This window comes from Barbus barbus, assembly GCF_936440315.1.
Source record: "Barbus barbus genome assembly, chromosome: 36".
Taxonomy (NCBI): Eukaryota; Metazoa; Chordata; class Actinopteri; order Cypriniformes; family Cyprinidae; genus Barbus; species Barbus barbus.
The window spans coordinates 10,490,048-10,508,467 of record NC_136714.1 but is presented as its reverse complement, the minus strand read 5'-3'; the positions used below and the strand labels follow the sequence as shown (position 1 = coordinate 10,508,467).

General features: G+C 35.4%; 1 protein-coding gene across 1 annotated transcript in view; it reads right to left on the bottom strand.

The window, feature by feature from the left end:
• The window catches only part of LOC306856224 (rap1 GTPase-activating protein 2-like), a 45,877-nt gene that overhangs the window by 2,058 nt on the left and 25,399 nt on the right, over positions 1–18,420 (bottom strand). Inside the window, exons 3-23 of the mRNA XM_079395366.1 lie at positions 12,557–12,641; positions 11,207–11,242; positions 10,151–10,183; positions 9,846–10,058; positions 9,483–9,586; positions 9,307–9,385; positions 8,602–8,655; positions 7,083–7,166; positions 6,712–6,812; positions 5,240–5,369; positions 4,997–5,152; positions 4,818–4,889; positions 4,205–4,291; positions 2,502–2,642; positions 2,273–2,419; positions 2,000–2,115; positions 859–963; positions 662–779; positions 481–583; positions 319–389; positions 127–167 (exon numbers count right to left, since the gene is read on the bottom strand). Of these exons, the coding sequence (XP_079251492.1) occupies positions 159–167; positions 319–389; positions 481–583; positions 662–779; positions 859–963; positions 2,000–2,115; positions 2,273–2,419; positions 2,502–2,642; positions 4,205–4,291; positions 4,818–4,889; positions 4,997–5,152; positions 5,240–5,369; positions 6,712–6,812; positions 7,083–7,166; positions 8,602–8,655; positions 9,307–9,385; positions 9,483–9,586; positions 9,846–10,058; positions 10,151–10,183; positions 11,207–11,242; positions 12,557–12,641 (2,044 nt within the window). The 3' untranslated portion in view covers positions 127–158. The remainder of the gene's footprint in view (positions 1–126; positions 168–318; positions 390–480; positions 584–661; positions 780–858; positions 964–1,999; positions 2,116–2,272; positions 2,420–2,501; positions 2,643–4,204; positions 4,292–4,817; positions 4,890–4,996; positions 5,153–5,239; positions 5,370–6,711; positions 6,813–7,082; positions 7,167–8,601; positions 8,656–9,306; positions 9,386–9,482; positions 9,587–9,845; positions 10,059–10,150; positions 10,184–11,206; positions 11,243–12,556; positions 12,642–18,420) is intronic.

Sequence of the window (18,420 nt, the reverse complement as noted above, 5' to 3'; positions counted from 1 at the left end):
GGATAATAAAATTTGGGGGTATGTGGCATCAAAAAAATCAAGAAAAAATAATTTCAGTATATGCAGCCTCTTGTTTACTTCTCCCACAAGACTATGTGCCATTTATGAATTTCATGGGTAACTTACAATGGTTCTGGTCATCTTTGACATTCCCTTTGCTAATGTCCCTGTGAAATGAGAGTTCAAAGTTACCATTCAATGGTTAAACTACATTAAAACACACACACACACACTTAACCAAATGACTAAACAACCAATGAAACACTACAGAAAATGATAGAGAATGAAAGAGCAAGTCATAAAAGCACAAAGTCTTACTGCAGCAGACTGGCTCAATCTGTCAAAGCGGAACTTCAGATTGGATCTGGGTGAGGTTTTATTCCTAAAATCTTTAAATAGAGAGATATTCAATAACACGTGACTCATTAAGCTGTACATTTTGAATTCAAATATTGAATGTGAGGGAAACATCTCAAATACCTGTCGGACTGCGGCACATAATCACAGGCGTTCCTGCGCCCTGTTCCTCTGTGCTCAGAGAGCCAAAGACGGGCGAGAGACTGGGAGAAATCTGGAGGCTGCTCTGAAGACATGAGAGAACAGACTTAACATGCACACTTCTTATAGCAACATTAATGAATGTGAAGACACTTTTACGTACAGGCTCTTTCTCCTCCAGAGTCTCTGGGTCTCCTGCAGCACTGCTGAAGCTGCTGGTGCTGGAGGAGGATCGAGAGATATCTGGTCTTCCACTGACCTCCTTCAGCTTGATAGATGGCCTGTAAAAACAGAGAGAGAAATTATAAGCTATTGATAGTACTCATGTATTAAGTACCAGCGGTGAAACAAAAAATGTACCTCTCATTGCTAAGGATCTCTGGAGAGCTAGGATTGGACGACGTCTCTGATCTCACTTCCTGTGAGAGATGACCACTGTCTAGGCTTCTTTGATCAATTAGGACACTAAAATGACAGAAAAACAAAAGAAAAATAGATTTATCAATTTGGCTTTCAAAAGGGGGTCAAGAGACTCCCAAGTCAAAGTTAACATAACTTTTTTAATGATATTAAAATATGTTAATAGAAATTTTATTTACATTCAAATTCATCAAAAGCTTTAATACATATAATACTATTTCATAAGCAGTGCAACAATAAGTAAATTATATATTTAATATATCATGTATGTAGTATATAACACACACACACACATACATACACACATTTAATTTATATTTACAATATCCACAAGAAATTTTAATGTCTTAATAATTTAATATTTTAATCATTTGCTTTAGCATAATGACAATGTAAAAGACATTTTGGAATCAATCAATCGATCAATCTCAGCTTTGTAATAATATTTTTCTTACTCAGTATGTCATTTGCATACATGAAAACATTAGCATCATAAAATTTGAAAACCCTGTGGCACCCCAGCTGACCAAATATATGTTTTAAGAATGTTTTGCTAACATTCCCATTACATTCATGGGAATCCCATCCCATTAAGTTATGAAAACATTATTTCTAAATGTTCTCTGATCGTTTATTTTTAGAATTTTAAATGTTTTAAAAAAGCTTTTTTTCATTATGGGAACATCCCATTGTATCATTTAATCAAACATTATAGAAACATTACTTTTGAATGTTTTCTGACCGTTCTAAAACAACTTGTAACATTTAAAAAACATGAATGATGAATGTCCAACTAAAACGTTTCAGAAACAAAACATTCCACAATGTTAACATTTGTATTTTGAGAACATTTTTAAAGACAAAATTACTCTGAACTAACGTCACTGGAAGAATATTTGTTCATAACTTTGCCAGAAGGTTAGTAAAAGTTCTGAGAACGTTCCCTGTTATCTGGGACATAAACAACATTACTAGACTAGACATGACTAGAAATTTTGATCTATGCAATTCTGAAAGCTATCATATTTCAGAATGGTATATATCTACTGATTACAGATTTGTAAGTGTGTATTTGTCAGACCTGCGTGTGTGGCGCTCTGGCTGGCCGTCCATACTGGTGTGCAGCCGCTGGAACAGGCCTGAGCGTCTCTTCACTGGGCTCTTCAGAGGAGACTTGGCGCTCGACGTCACTGGAGACTAAAATATATGAAAAGTTTTTTTTAAGTCATGTGCAGGGTTAATTATACAAATCAAGTTATATTACATTTATTACAGTGAACTACAAAGCTGTGTCTGTTACCACACTAACTTAGCCATTCATTTATCTGTGTTGTGAACATAATAAGATGCTCACAGAGTTCTTGGCAGCCTCAGTGTTGCTGTGTGTCAGACCGACCCCGCTCAGGCTGGTGGGTACGCCTCCTCCCACCGGAGAGCAGCGGCCATGTTTCTGCGAGCCCGCCATCGCCTCCATAGAGTGACTGCGCACACGCATCGCCCGCTGAGAGAGACATTAAAAGGATAGTTCACCCATTTTGACCAGCTGCATGTGAATAAGACTGCTAATCTTTTTGATGTTAGACCTTAATAGACTCCAGTATTCCTCCATGTCCTCCGTTCTCCATCCTCTCTTCCTCTGCGCTGAGGGGATGACCCAGAATTGCCTGTGTGCGCTTGTGTAGCTCATTATGAAGGTTATCTAGAAGTTCTGTTCGTGTTCTCTCCTATTTTACAAACACAAAACATATTATCACGTTCTTTTGAGACTGATCTTATCGTTTTTAAATCTTAAATCAGAGACCCACATGATGGACAGTACTGTACCATACAAAAAACATTTGGGTTCAGTAAGCATAGAAAGAAATTAATACTCTTTTTTTTAGCAAGGATGCATTAAATTGATCAAATGTGAAAGTTATGACATTTACAATGTTACAAAATTATTTTTATTTTTCACAAAAATGCTGTTTTTTAAACTTTGTGTTCATCAAATAATTCTGCTTTGCCATCACAGGAATAAATTACACTTTAAAATATATTAAACTAGAAAACAATATTAAATTTTAATATGTGACCCTGGAGCACAAAACCAGTCTTAAGTCGCTGGGGTATATTTGTAGCAATAGTCAAAAATACATTGTATGGGTCAAACTTATAGATTTTTCTTTTATGGCAAAAATCATTAGGACATTAAGTAAAGATCATGTTCCATGAAGATGTTTAGAAAAGTTCCTACTGTAAATATATTAAAACTTCATTTTTGATTAGTAATATGCATTGCTAAGAACTTCATTTGGACAACTTTAAAGGCAATTTTCTCAATATTTAGATTTTTTTGTGCTCCCTCGGATTCCAGATTTTCAAATAGTTGTATCTCCAAATATTGTCCTATCATTTATTCAGCTTTCAGATGATGTATAAATCTCAATTTTGAAAAATTGACCCTTATGTCTGGTTTAGTGGTCCAGGGTCACATATTATTTCGCAATATTTACTTAAATAATTTAGTGAGCAATGAGCATAAGAGACTTCGGTGACACTTTACAAAAAGGTGCCATTTGTTAACATTAGTTAATGTATTAATTAACATGAACGAACAATGAGAACTACATTTATTGCACTCTTTATTAATCTTTCTTAATGTTAGCTAATAAAAATAGTCGTTCATTGATTATTCATGTTAGTTCACAGTGCATTAACTAATGTTAACAAACAAAACTTGTGATTTTAATAATGCATTAGTAAATGCTGAAATTAACATTAAGATTATTAAATGCTGTAGAAGTATTGTTCATTCTTAGTTCATGTTAACTAATGTAGTTAGCTAACGTTAACCAATGAACCTTATTGTGAAGTGTTACCGAGACTTCTTACAGACCCTAAACTTTTGAAAGGTAGTGTACAGTGCACAAAATAAATGAATCACTTATTTCCCCTTCTAATTCTTGTAATATGTGAAAATGCATTGTATTTGTTCATGCTTTATATTTAAGGTCTCTATGACCCCAAATAAGTAATTTAACACTTTTAATGAAGGATGTTTGAAGAGAGTTATCATGCTTGGTTTATAATCTAATCTCATATGATTAGGAAAAGCCAAGAAGTATCAAGTTTTTTTTTTAATTTAAGCTATTAAAATGGCCTTGGAGTCTCTGAGACCCCCCATACAACATAAGGATTAACCATTCAGAGATTGTGGCGAAGCAGAATCTTATCAGGCTTTAGTTGTTCATATGAACATCAGGACTTTATTGCGGTAATAACTGTTGCTCTATTGTTTCCTCACCTCAAGCTTGGCAAATCGGCTTGACCTGTAGCATGCCAGCTCTGCATTGATCAGCTTGGTCAGCAGAAACTCTCTGAATTCTGGACCCTAAGAGAGAGTACAATGACACGGCAAATATAACAAAGATGCAAGAACAGCTTTAAAAGACAATGACGTGACAAAATCTTGCCTGTAACAAGCAAATGTGACCTTCAGAAAAACAATAATGTGACAGCAAACTGGCTGCCCTGTAAAATATCATTTTCTTTATCAGTGTTTGCTTTGCTTTCCCATAAAAATATTGCAATATTCGTAAAACAAGATCAGTTTACTTTAAAACCAAAAGTTCATAATATATTGAGATATATACATATATTTTCCTTTCTTGTTTTAAACATACCCTCAACTAAAATCTGTTAGATTTATGCTTTAAAAAGAAAAACAATTGTAAATGTTGTAAGAATTTTTTTTTAGATATAATCTGAAAAATATTTAAAAAATGTTTTTGTATCTTATGCAAATGTTAAAAGTAAACTACTATTTTTTAAGGATGTTGAGATATTCTAAATGGAAAACAAGCCAAAATGACTAATATAAAATAATGCAGTGTTGAAGCTGTGGTGCACTTATTTACCTTCTTGAAGATGGGTGGACTGGGAAGCGGCGGGCCGAACTGTGGCACATCTTCACGGGCTGTGACAGACACCTGCACCATATAATTACAATTCAGCATACACTTCGAATTACAACAAACACTTTCAGTAACCACATTATATTTCACTCAAACATTTTACAAAAGAAATGATGACAAACCTTGTATGTGGTGTCATCTGTTCCAGGGTTTTCCACTTGAACTAGAATAAAGGCATGGAGGAAATTGGAAGCGATCATGTCAGGCACAAAAGGTGTGGGCTCCTCTTGAAAAACTGCTGCCACAATGTCATTCCCAATGTGACGCTTCCTTTGGACCTATTTGTAGGAAAATACCAATAACAACTGTACGCATAGCAACTGTGCCAATGTTGGAATTGTGTAGATTTCGATCATAGTGAGCACCTGCTGCATGTCTCCCTCAGTATAGGGTAGTTTGGTGGAGACATGAAACATGAGTTCCTGTCCTCTGAACACAGTGTAGACCGACTGAGACCCTGTCTGACCGTGAGACACGTCCAAACCACCTCGAAACCTGAATATAAGACACAAAGTGAGAATTGAAAATGAACTAAAAGTACAAGTGTTTTCTAATGAAACAGCATGACTTGAATTTAAGGATTGTGCGTGGAGAAATCAAATTCTGCCCTTTTATATGGGACATTGTACAGAATTGCTCCAAAAAACGTGTTTTTCCCAAAAATTTGTATGTATGAAAATTGTCTAACATCAGAGGTACACATTTCTCATAATTGTGCAGTTAAATCTCATATTGAACGTTTTGGAATATTTGTCCTCTCCCGAATTTGTCATTACCGAAACACAGTAATAATAATTTAAAAAAGTAATAATAAGATTTGCTTAAATCTACATGTGAAATATTGTAATTGTTATTGATTTACCTCTGAAAAAAATTAATAAAATAGAAAAATATATATTTACAGTGTAATTTATGAGATTGGTTGTATTTTGAATTAAATGTGTCTGATTTCAAAGTTAAGGATTCATTAGTGTGAATAGTACATTGAACCAAAAACTATCATAACATCTTAGTTGATAATTCAGTATACTTTATTTTTGACAAAACTTCCCATGTTTCAATAGTGAGTGCACATTTTGGGTAGTGACAGTAATGCTTTGGTAGCTACCACATCACATTACAGAATTTTAACTTGAAAACTAAAACATACTAAAATACAAAAAAATTGCATAACTGTACTAAAATTGTTACTAAAAAGGCTTATGTGTTCCCTTTTGTCACTACCGAAACAATGATGACATGTTTCGGTCATGACAATTTTATGGGATAACACCCCCCAAAAAAAGATGTCACTACAGAAACTCCACCAAATGTTTGGTAGTGACAATTTTAGATACTTTTGAACCCAGCTCAAAGATGCTAATCAGCACATGGAAGAGTGAAAGAGTGACACAAATATTTCCTGATCATAAATGTAGGCGTGTAGTTCAAATCAGTTTCAGCCAATGGACTAAAGTTTCATAATTTACAAAGAAATATAAAATAAATATATATTTTTTGAACTTCACTTTTTAAAAGAATCGAAAAGATACTTTTAAACAACAATGGGAAAAAAACATTTAAATAAAATAAAAAAAATACAATTTAGGGGTTAGGGTTCAAGACAGCCACCTCCCAATTGAAAGTACCCAATAAAATGAATGAAGTATCTTAGTAAACATCTAAGATTTTAATTCTTAAATGCTTTTTAAATGTGTTTTTTGGTTGTGGGACAGCAGTTTGGACCAATTCTGTAGAATGGCCCATATATTCACACATCCTAACCAATCACATGAATTATTTATGTATTTTTGATTTCTCTCTTTAATGTTAAAATGTCAACTTAATGTTGTTTTACCCTTTAAAGTCCTGCAGCTCTACACAGTCTCCCAACACTCGGAGGAACTCTGTAAACGCTGGCGTTTCTTCATTGTTCCCAAACAACTCCTCCTCTGAGGCCTGTGGGCATCAGAGAGTATCAGAAGACATTAGTGAATGGCAAATGTTGAAGAAAACAGCAGGAAGGGAAGGAAATGTGAAAAGATAACAAGAAATAACAGATAAAAAAACCCTCACATACGGTAACAACTTATTGATTTATTGCTTTGGTGATTCAGATCGAAGCAGCTTGATAAGAAAGCTTATAGTGTTAAAGTGTCCTTGAGAACCTCAGTCTTTGATATTTATAACGCCCAGTGAACTGCACGCATTCAACATTAATTTCCTCACCTGCCCAAACTTTTGGTAGATGACACCAAACTTGAAGGTGTTGTTTAACTCATGCTCATCATAATTCACTATTAATTGAGAGCCCTGCAAAAACAAAAAACAAAGATAAATAATAATATCAAAATATGGTCAGTATCATCAGTATGCTCTTCTTAGTTTCAAGATTTCAGAAACAACCCCTCCCATGCAAGACAGTTTTTATCTCGTAAACATCTCGCTACTGACTAAATTGCTTTCTTTAATAAACAAGCTGCCAAAACAGTTATAGTGCATTGCAAAACATACTGGTAATTTTTTTATTTTTATCTGACACAATAATATCATCTCGGCTTGAAGCAATATTGTGTTAATGAAATATGCAATACCCTCAAAGACTTCATAAAAAACTAATCTGAAGGATAAACATCATGTAATTAAAAAAAGTTCCATTGAAACGTATAGTGTCCCCAAAAATATTTGAATAATTTTGAACAGTATATCTATTTTTTTGTATTTTAAAACCTAACAAATTGTTATGAAATGATTTGTTTGTGCTAAAAATCATTACATCTGTGATTTGGTCTCTCTTTCTACTCCTCCTCGCTCTCTTCGCTCTGCTGGTAAATTAAAAACAGAGGCTTTTTCTTATAACGGGCCTAATCTATGGAAAGCATTTACCTGCGTTCATTAAGAATGCTGCTTCCTTGGATTGTTTTAAGAAACTTCTTAAGACGCATCTTTTTAGTAAAGCTTTTCATTTGTGATTATTTACTGTGATTTTGTTTTGATATTATGTAGTTTTGGTTGATTTGTTATTTTGTCTGTACATGTTGTAGCGCTTTGAGTTTAAGAAAGGCGCATTACAAATAAAATTTATTATTATTATTATTAATATGTAAAAAAATGGCAAAAGCATCGTGGGAATGACTAAGGAATTATAAAAGTAAAATGAAATAAATATATTTTTTATAAACTACTTTTCAAATATTTAGGGTCTATAAGGTTTTTAAATGTTTTTGAAAAAAGACTTGCTCACCAAGGCTGCATTTATTTGGTTAAAACTACAGTAAAACTGTACTATTCTGAAATATTATGGCATTAAAATAACTGCTTTCTAGTTCAACATATTTAAAAACGTAATTTATTACTGTGATTTATTCATTTTTAGCAGCCATTACTCCAGTTTCAGTGTCAAATGATCGTTCAGAAATTATTCTAATATGCTGATTTGGTGCCTAAGAAACATTTCTTATTATTATATCAATGTTAAAAACTGATAGTTGTACTGCTTAATATTTTTATGAAAACAATAAGACACATTTTCAAGATGTTCATGTATCTGAAATAGAAATATTTTGTAACTTTATAAATGTCTTTAATGACACTTTTGATTAATGGAGTCAAATAAAAAAATGAAGTTTGTTGAAAAAAACCCCAAAACAAATTATTCCCCAAACCTTTGAACAGTAGTGCATATAATATAATATTATTTATAATTATATTACAACATTAATAATAAAAATATTAATCTTGAACTCACCTTTGGGTACAGCACAGGACTAAACCTCAGACCTACAATGTCTTCACATAGTAGCTATAGTGGGAAAACCATGACATAAAAACAAACAGCCACTTAGACCAGCTGCAGTTCATTCATTTCATTCTTTAAAGATGTCATAACATACATTTTATAATTATATATTTTCTCTTGTTACTTGTTTTCATACCAAAAACACTCACATAACAAAACACACAACACAAAAAGAGTTTTCCACCTTCTATCTGACCCTTAGAAATAAATAGTCTGTTTTTTTCTGCTGTGCCTGTAAGAAACAACACATTTGCATGTGAAATGTGAAGCTCCACTCTGACACGGGCTGTGCGTTTACTGTCATATCCAATATATATTTTTTTATATAATATACTTTGACCTCCTCCATCCTTCAATAACAGTCTCTTTGCAAAGCTGCATTACGTGAGACAGACTCACAAAAGAATGGGGTGAGAAGAATAAACAAATAAGTACTTGAATGTTTGGATATATTTAATGAAAAAAAACAATGTAGTGCACGTACACATCAGTCTAACCTTTAAAATGGCAGATGACATACTGGTAAATAACTGTGTTTACACTTTAGAAATGACTTTTTGTTCTTTAGAGTTAATCAATAAGACTTAAGGGTCTGTCAGGGTGTTTTTAAGTGGTTAAAGCCCGTAAACCATCTCTGCAGGGCACAATCATTACCTTTGCTAACTGAGGGACACTAGGGAGCTCAGTCAAGCCTGCCAAAGAGATCCTGTCATAGATTGTCTTTGATGGAGTCCTAAGCGAGGGAGAATTTGATAGAAAAATGCAATCAAACGTTTCAAAATGTGCCAATCATGTAATTACACATAAGAGATTGAAAGGGCTGTTATTACCTGAGAATGATGTGCAGGTATTCTTGCTCCTTCACCTCCTCGTGTCTGAGGGACAGTACATGGTTGCCATGGTTACTGGCAGTGCAGTAGAAGTTCAGATGTTCCTGAGACCGGCAGATAAGAGAAAGTGGTTTAATTGCGAAGAAATCCATCGCCAGCATAAAGAACACTGCGTTAAATTACACCAACTGCTGATTATCAGTGCTCTGACAATAAAAAACGACCTGTGAGTGATCCGTTTACAATGATCTTAGACAAATATTTGCCAAAAGCCCCTGTCTGATGGTACATTCAAGTATAATAGCCCCATCCTGATGTGGATTGGTTTTACTAAACGTAATTACACAACTACTGAGTTCTCACCCTGCCCAGAAAGTGCTTGCGGTACGCGCGGATGGCATAGTTGCTCTCCAGTCTGTAGCCAAACTGTCCTGAATTGCTTCCTTCTCCATCTTCCTCATCACAGAAGCCGTTCTCCCAGTTTGGGATGGCAGCAGAGGCATCGGTATCTTCTATCCAGTAACCCCCGAACTGAGGCAGGATAACCTGAGGATACGGCTCACCCCGCTGTAATACCTTTGAAAGAGAAATCAAACAATTAGATCCAAATCCAATCCACTGTTTTTAGAAGTATATATTATTATAGTAACAGACTTGGATTGCTGTACCTCCTCTATCCGTGGGTATGGAATGTAATCATCCTGGAGGGGTAAAAATAACAATTTCATAAGATAATGCTGTAAATGGACATCTTAATAGTGCTTTGGAAAGATGATTGTGCAGTGACAGGAAGCGTGTTATGATGCATATGTTGCTCATGCAACCACATTATATGAGAAATTACATGCAGTCCACACAATGCTTTACAGTCATGCTTATAACATACATTTTTATGTGGCTGTCTGGACAATCTGAATGAACACATGCATTTGAGGGTAGGATTATATCTTTAGTGGTCGTGGTTGTTGTTATTTTGCTTGTAAAACGTTACAAAATGCTTAATCCAGCACTTGCTTTTCTATACTGTATGTATAAAATGCGGTCCAAATGTCTGAGCCCAAGTCAAAATGCTTCTGTTTTGCATTTGTCTAATTTAATACATTCTCATCATTATAGTATGAGCATTACAATTTATTTAAAAATTTACAATTAATTTCAGAATGCTTTAGTTTTAGTATGTCCCCATTTTGCCTCCATAACACTTAAATAACACAGAATCTAAAAATGTTTTGTTGTTTTATTGTTTTTGAAATTCTAAAACTTTCTTTAAAATCCAGGTTTAAATTGGACTGAGTATTTTCAGACATTTGGACCTACTTGTACAATACATAATGTTGCATAAAGGACATTTATGAAGAATGCCAACATCATGCAATGAAAATACTTCAAGTTCGAAAAAACAGACAAGCACTGAGCTGAGGTGTAATCTAGTTAAATGTTTTCAAACCCTCTGACCTTTAATCTTTGTGGCCTCATTTCCTCCACCTCAGAAACATGCTAAAGTGTCAGGATCAAAATGTCAAGAGGTTGCAGTGTTAGCAACTGACAGTGGAGGAATGGTGAGGCACCAAACACAATTACCACACCTATAGTTTCTATTTACCAAAGCTGAATTAGCCAATTTAGCACTATGTATCTACTCTAGCTGACAGCTGACTATCCAAGTAAAAATATATAATCTTTTTTTTTTATATATATATATAAAAAAAAAATTCACTTCTTACCTCCATCTTGTCCAACATGTCAAAAAACTGAGTAGACTGTTGAAAAAGAAATATAGAGGTTAATATTTTGGCTGACCTATAACATGCCACGTATTTCACTCTATTTAGCATGTCAACAACAAGGTCATCGCACATTACATTCTACTAGGTGTGAATGACATGAATGTGGTTGAGGAGTCTTGTAATTGCTTGTGTATTGCTGCAGCAAGCAGCACTTACTGTCAGTTCAAAGCACTAAATATCACAATCTGCTATTTTTGTTGCTGAGTATAAAGTCTGTCAGAAGACCTCAGAGAAGAACAAGTTAATCCGACAATCTGTTATATTCATACAACTGCTTTTGTAGCTGCTGATCTCACAGAATGCCAAGGGATCTTGCCTGACCAACACAAGTTAGTCTGACAATCTGTTATAAACATCTAATAATAAAAAAGAACATTTTGAGGTTCCTCAGGGTTTTGTATAGGGACTCTTAATGTTATACATAACCAGCAGGGAATAGTGTAGTTGTCTTTGTGTGGCAAGCTGTAATTTATGTTAACATAAAATAAAATAGAGAGCATCTGCAATAAGTTGACTAACTAAAATTGATCTCACTATACATGAGGAGAACTGGCCCCCCAACTGAGCCTGGTTTCTCCCAAGGTTTTTTTTCTCCATTCTGTCACAGAGGGAGTTTTGGTTCCTTGCTGCTGTCGCCTCTGGCTTGCTCAGTTGGGGACACTTAATTTCTAGTGATTATCGTCAATTTGATTTAGCAGATACTATTTAAACTAAACTGATCTAGACAATGACATCTCTGAATTCAGTAATGAAATGCCTTAACTGAAAATTGAGTGTTTAATCTTATTTTTATACATTACTGACACTCTATCCTCCAATTTGATACTGTTAAATGCGTTGACACAATCTGTATTGTTAAAAGCGCTATATAAATAAAGGTGACTTGACTTGACTATTGTACATTTAGTGCATTTTTAACTCTTCCATTCTTATCAATTGTGACGGGCATTTTGAGAGTTTGCTTTTCCTTTCTTCCTCCTTTGAGGAGCATACAGTATAGACTACCTAGGGGATGATGTGTGAAGTCATGGTCTACTGAGTAAGCAGGGCACATCACCAGTTACAGGTTTGTGCTAGGGTCTTGTCTCCAGAAAAGAGAGAAGAAAGACGGTTTTATCTGTACCAAATGAGTCAATAATTGCGGCTTTATAATAAACTATTTATGAAATGTTATGTGGAGGCTTGACACCATGCTTCAATTTGCTTTTTGCAGCTGTAAGCTCTCTCTGCAAATCTTCTTTCAGTGCCGATTCATAACAGGCCCTGAGAAACAGATGTGCCGCTTACCTTCATGGTGGGAGGGGCGGTTCTGGGGGGAGAGGGGAGGCAGTCTGCCAGGGGTACATTGGAGATGGTCAGCAACTCCTGCTTCCTGCAACACAGTGACATCATCACCGTCTTTCCACACTTTTAAAATAACATTAAAGCAACAAATATACAGCTACAAAATAAATGTACTGAAATACACAAAGTAACATTTTGCACAGTTTCCCTAATGTATTAATCAAAGATCAACATCTACTAATCTTAGAGGTGCACTCATTATTCTTTTCATCATTATGAATGTTTAAATGTGAAAGAAAATGCATTTATTGATTGATTGATTGGTGGAACAAGTTAACCTGACTAACTCTGAATTTCTTCAATGTGGCATCAGTAGCTAAAAACTGCCTCTAAATGTCAGTATAATAGTGAAACATAAAAAAGATACTATAAGTGCACTTCTAAAAGCTGTCAATTGAATTTTGTATGGTCGTCTGCAGTGTCGTTTTCACACAGAGAGGATCCTCGCTGAAAGCCTTTCTATTGCCTCAGTCTCATTTCACTATTTTCACTATATTTCACTTCTATTTGACCCTCATATGATTTCAAGATCATCAATAAAAAATGGGCCAAAGATGGGCAATCTGTTCTTTAAATTAGTTCTCAGGACAGGAGGGTGACAGGTTGAGGATCTAGAGGCTCCTGCTCAAAATTAATTTTCCTTCGCTTTCCACTTCCCTATTCATAAGTCAGGTACGGACAGAGAAACAGAGAGAAAGGGGGAGCAAGGGGGAGGTTAGAGACAGAAATGAACAAGGCTCTAAAAATACCCACCCAATCCTTCATAAGCTCTCTGTAAATAGATCCCATAAATCCATCAATATATTCATATTAGGGAGCAAGTGACATATCGTTCATTATGCTTGACAAGGTATTTCGCTCACACACTCAACACTCGAGCCAAAAGAATCCAGTCTGCATGTACATGTACACACAAAAACTTCTGATAATTCAGCTCATAGTTGGAAAAAACCCCCACACAGAAATAGACTCAATAAATGGCACCAAACCAAGTAAACAACACATCCTGACCAGGAGAATTATCTTCACACCTCTGGGAGGATGTGAACAGCTTATTGTCACATTGTCTGTCATTTCAGTCAACATGAAAACATCTTTTCTGGAAAACTCAGTGAAAGTGATTGTGGGTAATTTCACATAAGATGCTTTTGTACATCAAAATAATCAGTCTAACATCACATTTGGCTGAGCTCTATAAGTTGACATTAAATCTATCTATCTACCTATATTGTTCTATTATCCATCCATCCATCTTAAACCCATAGAAACACATTTCCTCTCAAAAATACTCAATCAGTTTGCTAGGAAATAAATATTGATTCTGAAATCAAGATGCTACTGATGATGTTAAAATATAATATTACAAATTAAGATGTCAAAATGACTGAATCATGTACAGTACTAATACAAAACACGGCTGCTACACAACACTGAACAATTTGTTTACACTAATCCTCATAAACCTTTATAACTATTAACTATATTAGTAATGAAATCATAAAGCTAGCAAAAATTCCCTTGTTTCTGGCCAGAGAGCACCAAAAATCACCAAGCACAACTAGCTCATAAAGTGTGCAGAACATGTAGGCTTAATTAATTGAGTACAAGTCCTCCAAAACATTCCCCTGGAGTTTCAATTTCCAGCCAAACTTTGTGTGACAGAATCCAAAAACTAATCCATGAACAACAGTGTTGCATTGAGTACAAACTTAAATAATGCATGAATGTTCTGACCTCTCTCTCTCTCACACACACACACACACACACACACACACACACATATATAGCCATCTCCACCACATATAGACATATACGAACCACAATGATGTTCACCCACCACTGGCCGTCTGTCTCAGTCAACCTCCGTCTCTCACACCGCTTACGTGAACGGTGGAGGAGTCCGATAAGAGCGGCGGCAGCACGGACACCTGCTCTCCGACAGCGCACTCTGGACCTGAACTCAGACATGGCCAAACCTCAGGTTCAGTCTCTGTCCTAGTCCTCAGTCCCTCGTCACATCACACCGACAGCAGCTCTGGCTAAATCTGCATCGTCACAATCTCCAAAGATGAGGTGCTGTCCTCGCCTGCACAGACGGTGTGTTCATCCTTCACCGTGAATACCTCTCATTCTCTCTCTCTCTCACTCTCTCTCTATCACCCTCCCTCTCAAATGGCATTTTACTTTGACACCTTATTCTCGATTAAGGAGCTTTCATTGCTTAACCTCTGCTCTTCTGCTATTTTTCTCAGACATTTCCACTATATATCGGTCTTCTTCTCACCACATATCCATTTACTCAAATATGTGGTGTTCTGTTTTTATCTTGCACCTTTTTTCTCTGTTTGTCATCTTGCGTTTTAAGTCTCGGAAGCCCACAGTATGGAATTATTGCTATTCCAGCTCTTTTCTTCCATTCGATACAGCGATTACTTGGTGTCTGCATGGATTTTGTTCCTGCCCTGTAGGCATATTTTTATCTGTGACAAGACTTTCAGCCTCTTTAATGTCGAGTTAACCTTTCTAAATATCTCAAAAGACACCAAATCCTGAACAAAATATCAACTATTAACTGGCATGCCATTACATTACATTCATATTTAAAAAAGAATCCTAACTCAAAGAATATACAATATAATTCATAAAAAGTGATATTTGATATATTAAATGCATCAAAATGCATGTTAAAGCTGTGTTGTCTTAGACTCTTCAAACAGAAAGTCATAAGGAGATTTTTGAGGGCTTATAAACCCATTTTCATCATTTAATTTCACCTGCTGCGCAAATCCACTCCTACTTGTTATGATTTCGGCTGGAGCGAGAGAGGGTGCATCATGTGAGCGAAACGCTTCCGTAACATAAAGAGCATTAAATGCTTCAGGGGATTTGCTAGCTGAAGGCAATTATCGCCGTGTGTGCAGGACAACACTGGTGTATCGCTCTACGATGAAGCATTCAGACTCATTAAGAGCTGTGTGTCACAGACTAATGGCTGCCAGACAAATATGCCAATACAACAAGTGTAATGATACAGTATATAGTGTGAAAATCAGCTCATTTCAAAAACAGTCATAAAATACAAATGACTCATGACACGCAGGGATGATTTGAACATCCTTTATGTGGTGGCATGATACTGAATAAGACAAGGGTGCTATTTAGTAAAAACAGGAGATTTCAGTTGTTTCATGTAAGCCACCAGACAGTGCTGATGGTAAAGAGAGGCTCTCACATGCAGGAGTAACACACTGTGTTGAGGTGGGTGACAGACGCTGACGTGGGGATGTGCGAGAAGAGGGATGTTGGTGGAGATGGAGGTGATATTTTCACGTGAGCAAATCATAAAATAATAGTATAGGCTTAGGTGTCATCAGGATGGTTTTCAGATTGCTGTTACTTTGCTGAATACATTGAGCAACTTTCCATGCTTAGGATACAAACCATAGCCTGAAATTAAAAACAAATGCTTATTTTCTTTGTTAGGTCAAGCCGTTTTATGAGGTTTGCAATTTTTGCACCCTTATTACAATATCTAAACAGTTAGAATTTTTGTTTATTTGTTATTTTCTAGAAATAAATATAAAATATCAAAATCAAATGGACACCATTTATTACATTAATAAAATATAATCAATGGCATCTGGACTTTAAACACTCGCTTCTGGTCAAAATACAAGTACATAATCTAAAAAATAACACTTCCTCCAGGGTAGTGGGTTGCTTGAAATTGTGCTTGATCTGTGCATATTTCTCATGATTAAGATTAAGATGAGATGAAGAGAAAGAAATATTAGCAATATGTTTTAACAACTACTATTAAACATACATGTTTACTTTTAAGCTCTTTGTGAACATATATAAATTATTAAGTGTATAAATTCAGTTCCTTTACTTGCAATAATATAAACAGATTTTCTTTCAGCTGCTTTCTACAACTTTTGTGGCAGTAGCTGTGATTCTTCCTGCTTTGTAAATGCATTTAAATTCATGAGATTTTTCAAAACAACCATAATGAGAAATTAATCAAACTGACACTCTCTTATATTTTGTGCGATTGGCTGTTCCCTGCAGATTTCTCACTTTCAGGTGCAAACGCTCCAGAATTAATTGTAAATTCTGGCTCAAACCCTGAGGTGACACAGAATGTTTATAGCAAGCATTGTGAGCCCACTGAACTTGATTTAGAGTTTGTTCAAACAGCTTTATGCAACAAGTCACAGATGTTGGTTCATAAACATAGGCAAACTTGTATTGATCATAAATTAAAGATATACAGTGCCCTCCATACGTATTTGAACAGTAAAGACAAAATTGCTCTGTTGGCTGTGGAGTCAAGACACTTGAAAATATTAAACGATGATTATGAGACAAAACTACAGAATGTCACATTTTATTATTACCCGTTTCGACACATACATGTTTTACCAAATAAAAAGAACAGCACTTTTAGAGTTCATCCCACTCATTGATGTGAGCATAAGTATTGGGACAGTTGAACACAAGGCAGATATAAAAGATTAAAAATTATTATTTAGTTGCAGATCCCTTGCGCACAATCACAGCAGTGAGTCTGTGACCCATAAACATCACCAGACTCTTGGTCTCATCCTTTGAAATACTTTTCCCAGCCTTTAATGCAGCCAATTCCAATTGTTGCTTGTTTTGGGGAGTTTCTGCCTTTACTCTCCTCTTCAGCTGGTGAAATTCATGTTCAAACAGATTTAAATCTGGAGATTGACTTGGGCAATCTAAGACTTTCCATTTCTTTGCCCTTATAATTTCCTTGACTGAACTGGCAGGGTGTTTTGGGTCATTGTCCATTGTTTGGTGCTGGTCATAGGTTTGCATCTTGCTGTGTAGCATCTGTAATTATGTGTCAAAGTCTCCTGAGGACAGTAAATTGTCAGATCATCAGCCCAGCTTTCTGGAAGTTGTTGGTGATTTTACAGACACGTCTTTTAGGGTTCATTTTCACAGCTTTTATGATTTGTCTGTCATCAACTACTGGAGTTTTCTCAGCTGATCAGGTCGTTGGTTGCTGGTGTCGCTGGTGGTTTCCAAACTCTTGAATTCTCCATGCCCCTTTGTTTTTGCTAGAGCTCTAACTGACTTCCTCTTTTCTTTTAGTATCCAAATTGCTTGCTTTTCTCTCAAAGTCAGCTCCTTCATCTTCATCCTGGTTTGTGTGTGTCATCATCGATTGCAAGATTCAGAATGCAGAAGTAATGGATATAACTGATACGACACATTTCCTGCTTTTAATATCTGAAGAATTAATGCAACAGGACACAGCTGATCACTTAGAAAGACCTGTGAGGCAACTATTCCAATACTTATGCTCACATCAGATAGAGGGATGAAACTCTAAAAGTGCTGAACTTCTTAGCTGGTAAAACATCTATGTGTTGAATCACCCAATAATAAAATGTGACATTGTGTAGTTTTGTCTCATATTCATCTATTAATAATATTTGTAAATGTCTTGACTCTACAGCCAACAGACAACAGAGCAATTTTGTCTTTACTGTTCCAATACTTTGAGGACACTGTACTGATTATACTTGATTTTTTATTCTTACAATTATTTAAGAAACATTTTTTTAAACACCAAAATATGCCACATTTGCAGAAACTACCCGATACAGATGAGAAATTATGCATATTCACAACAGCATCAGACAAACATTAATCTAAACAGTTTACAAACTGTTAAAAGTGAATTATCTTGTAATACTTTCATAGTTGGGAATGTGCGAGGAAGTGGAGTGTCTCTTTCCATAATTAGAGCTGATGTTTCAAAAAGCACA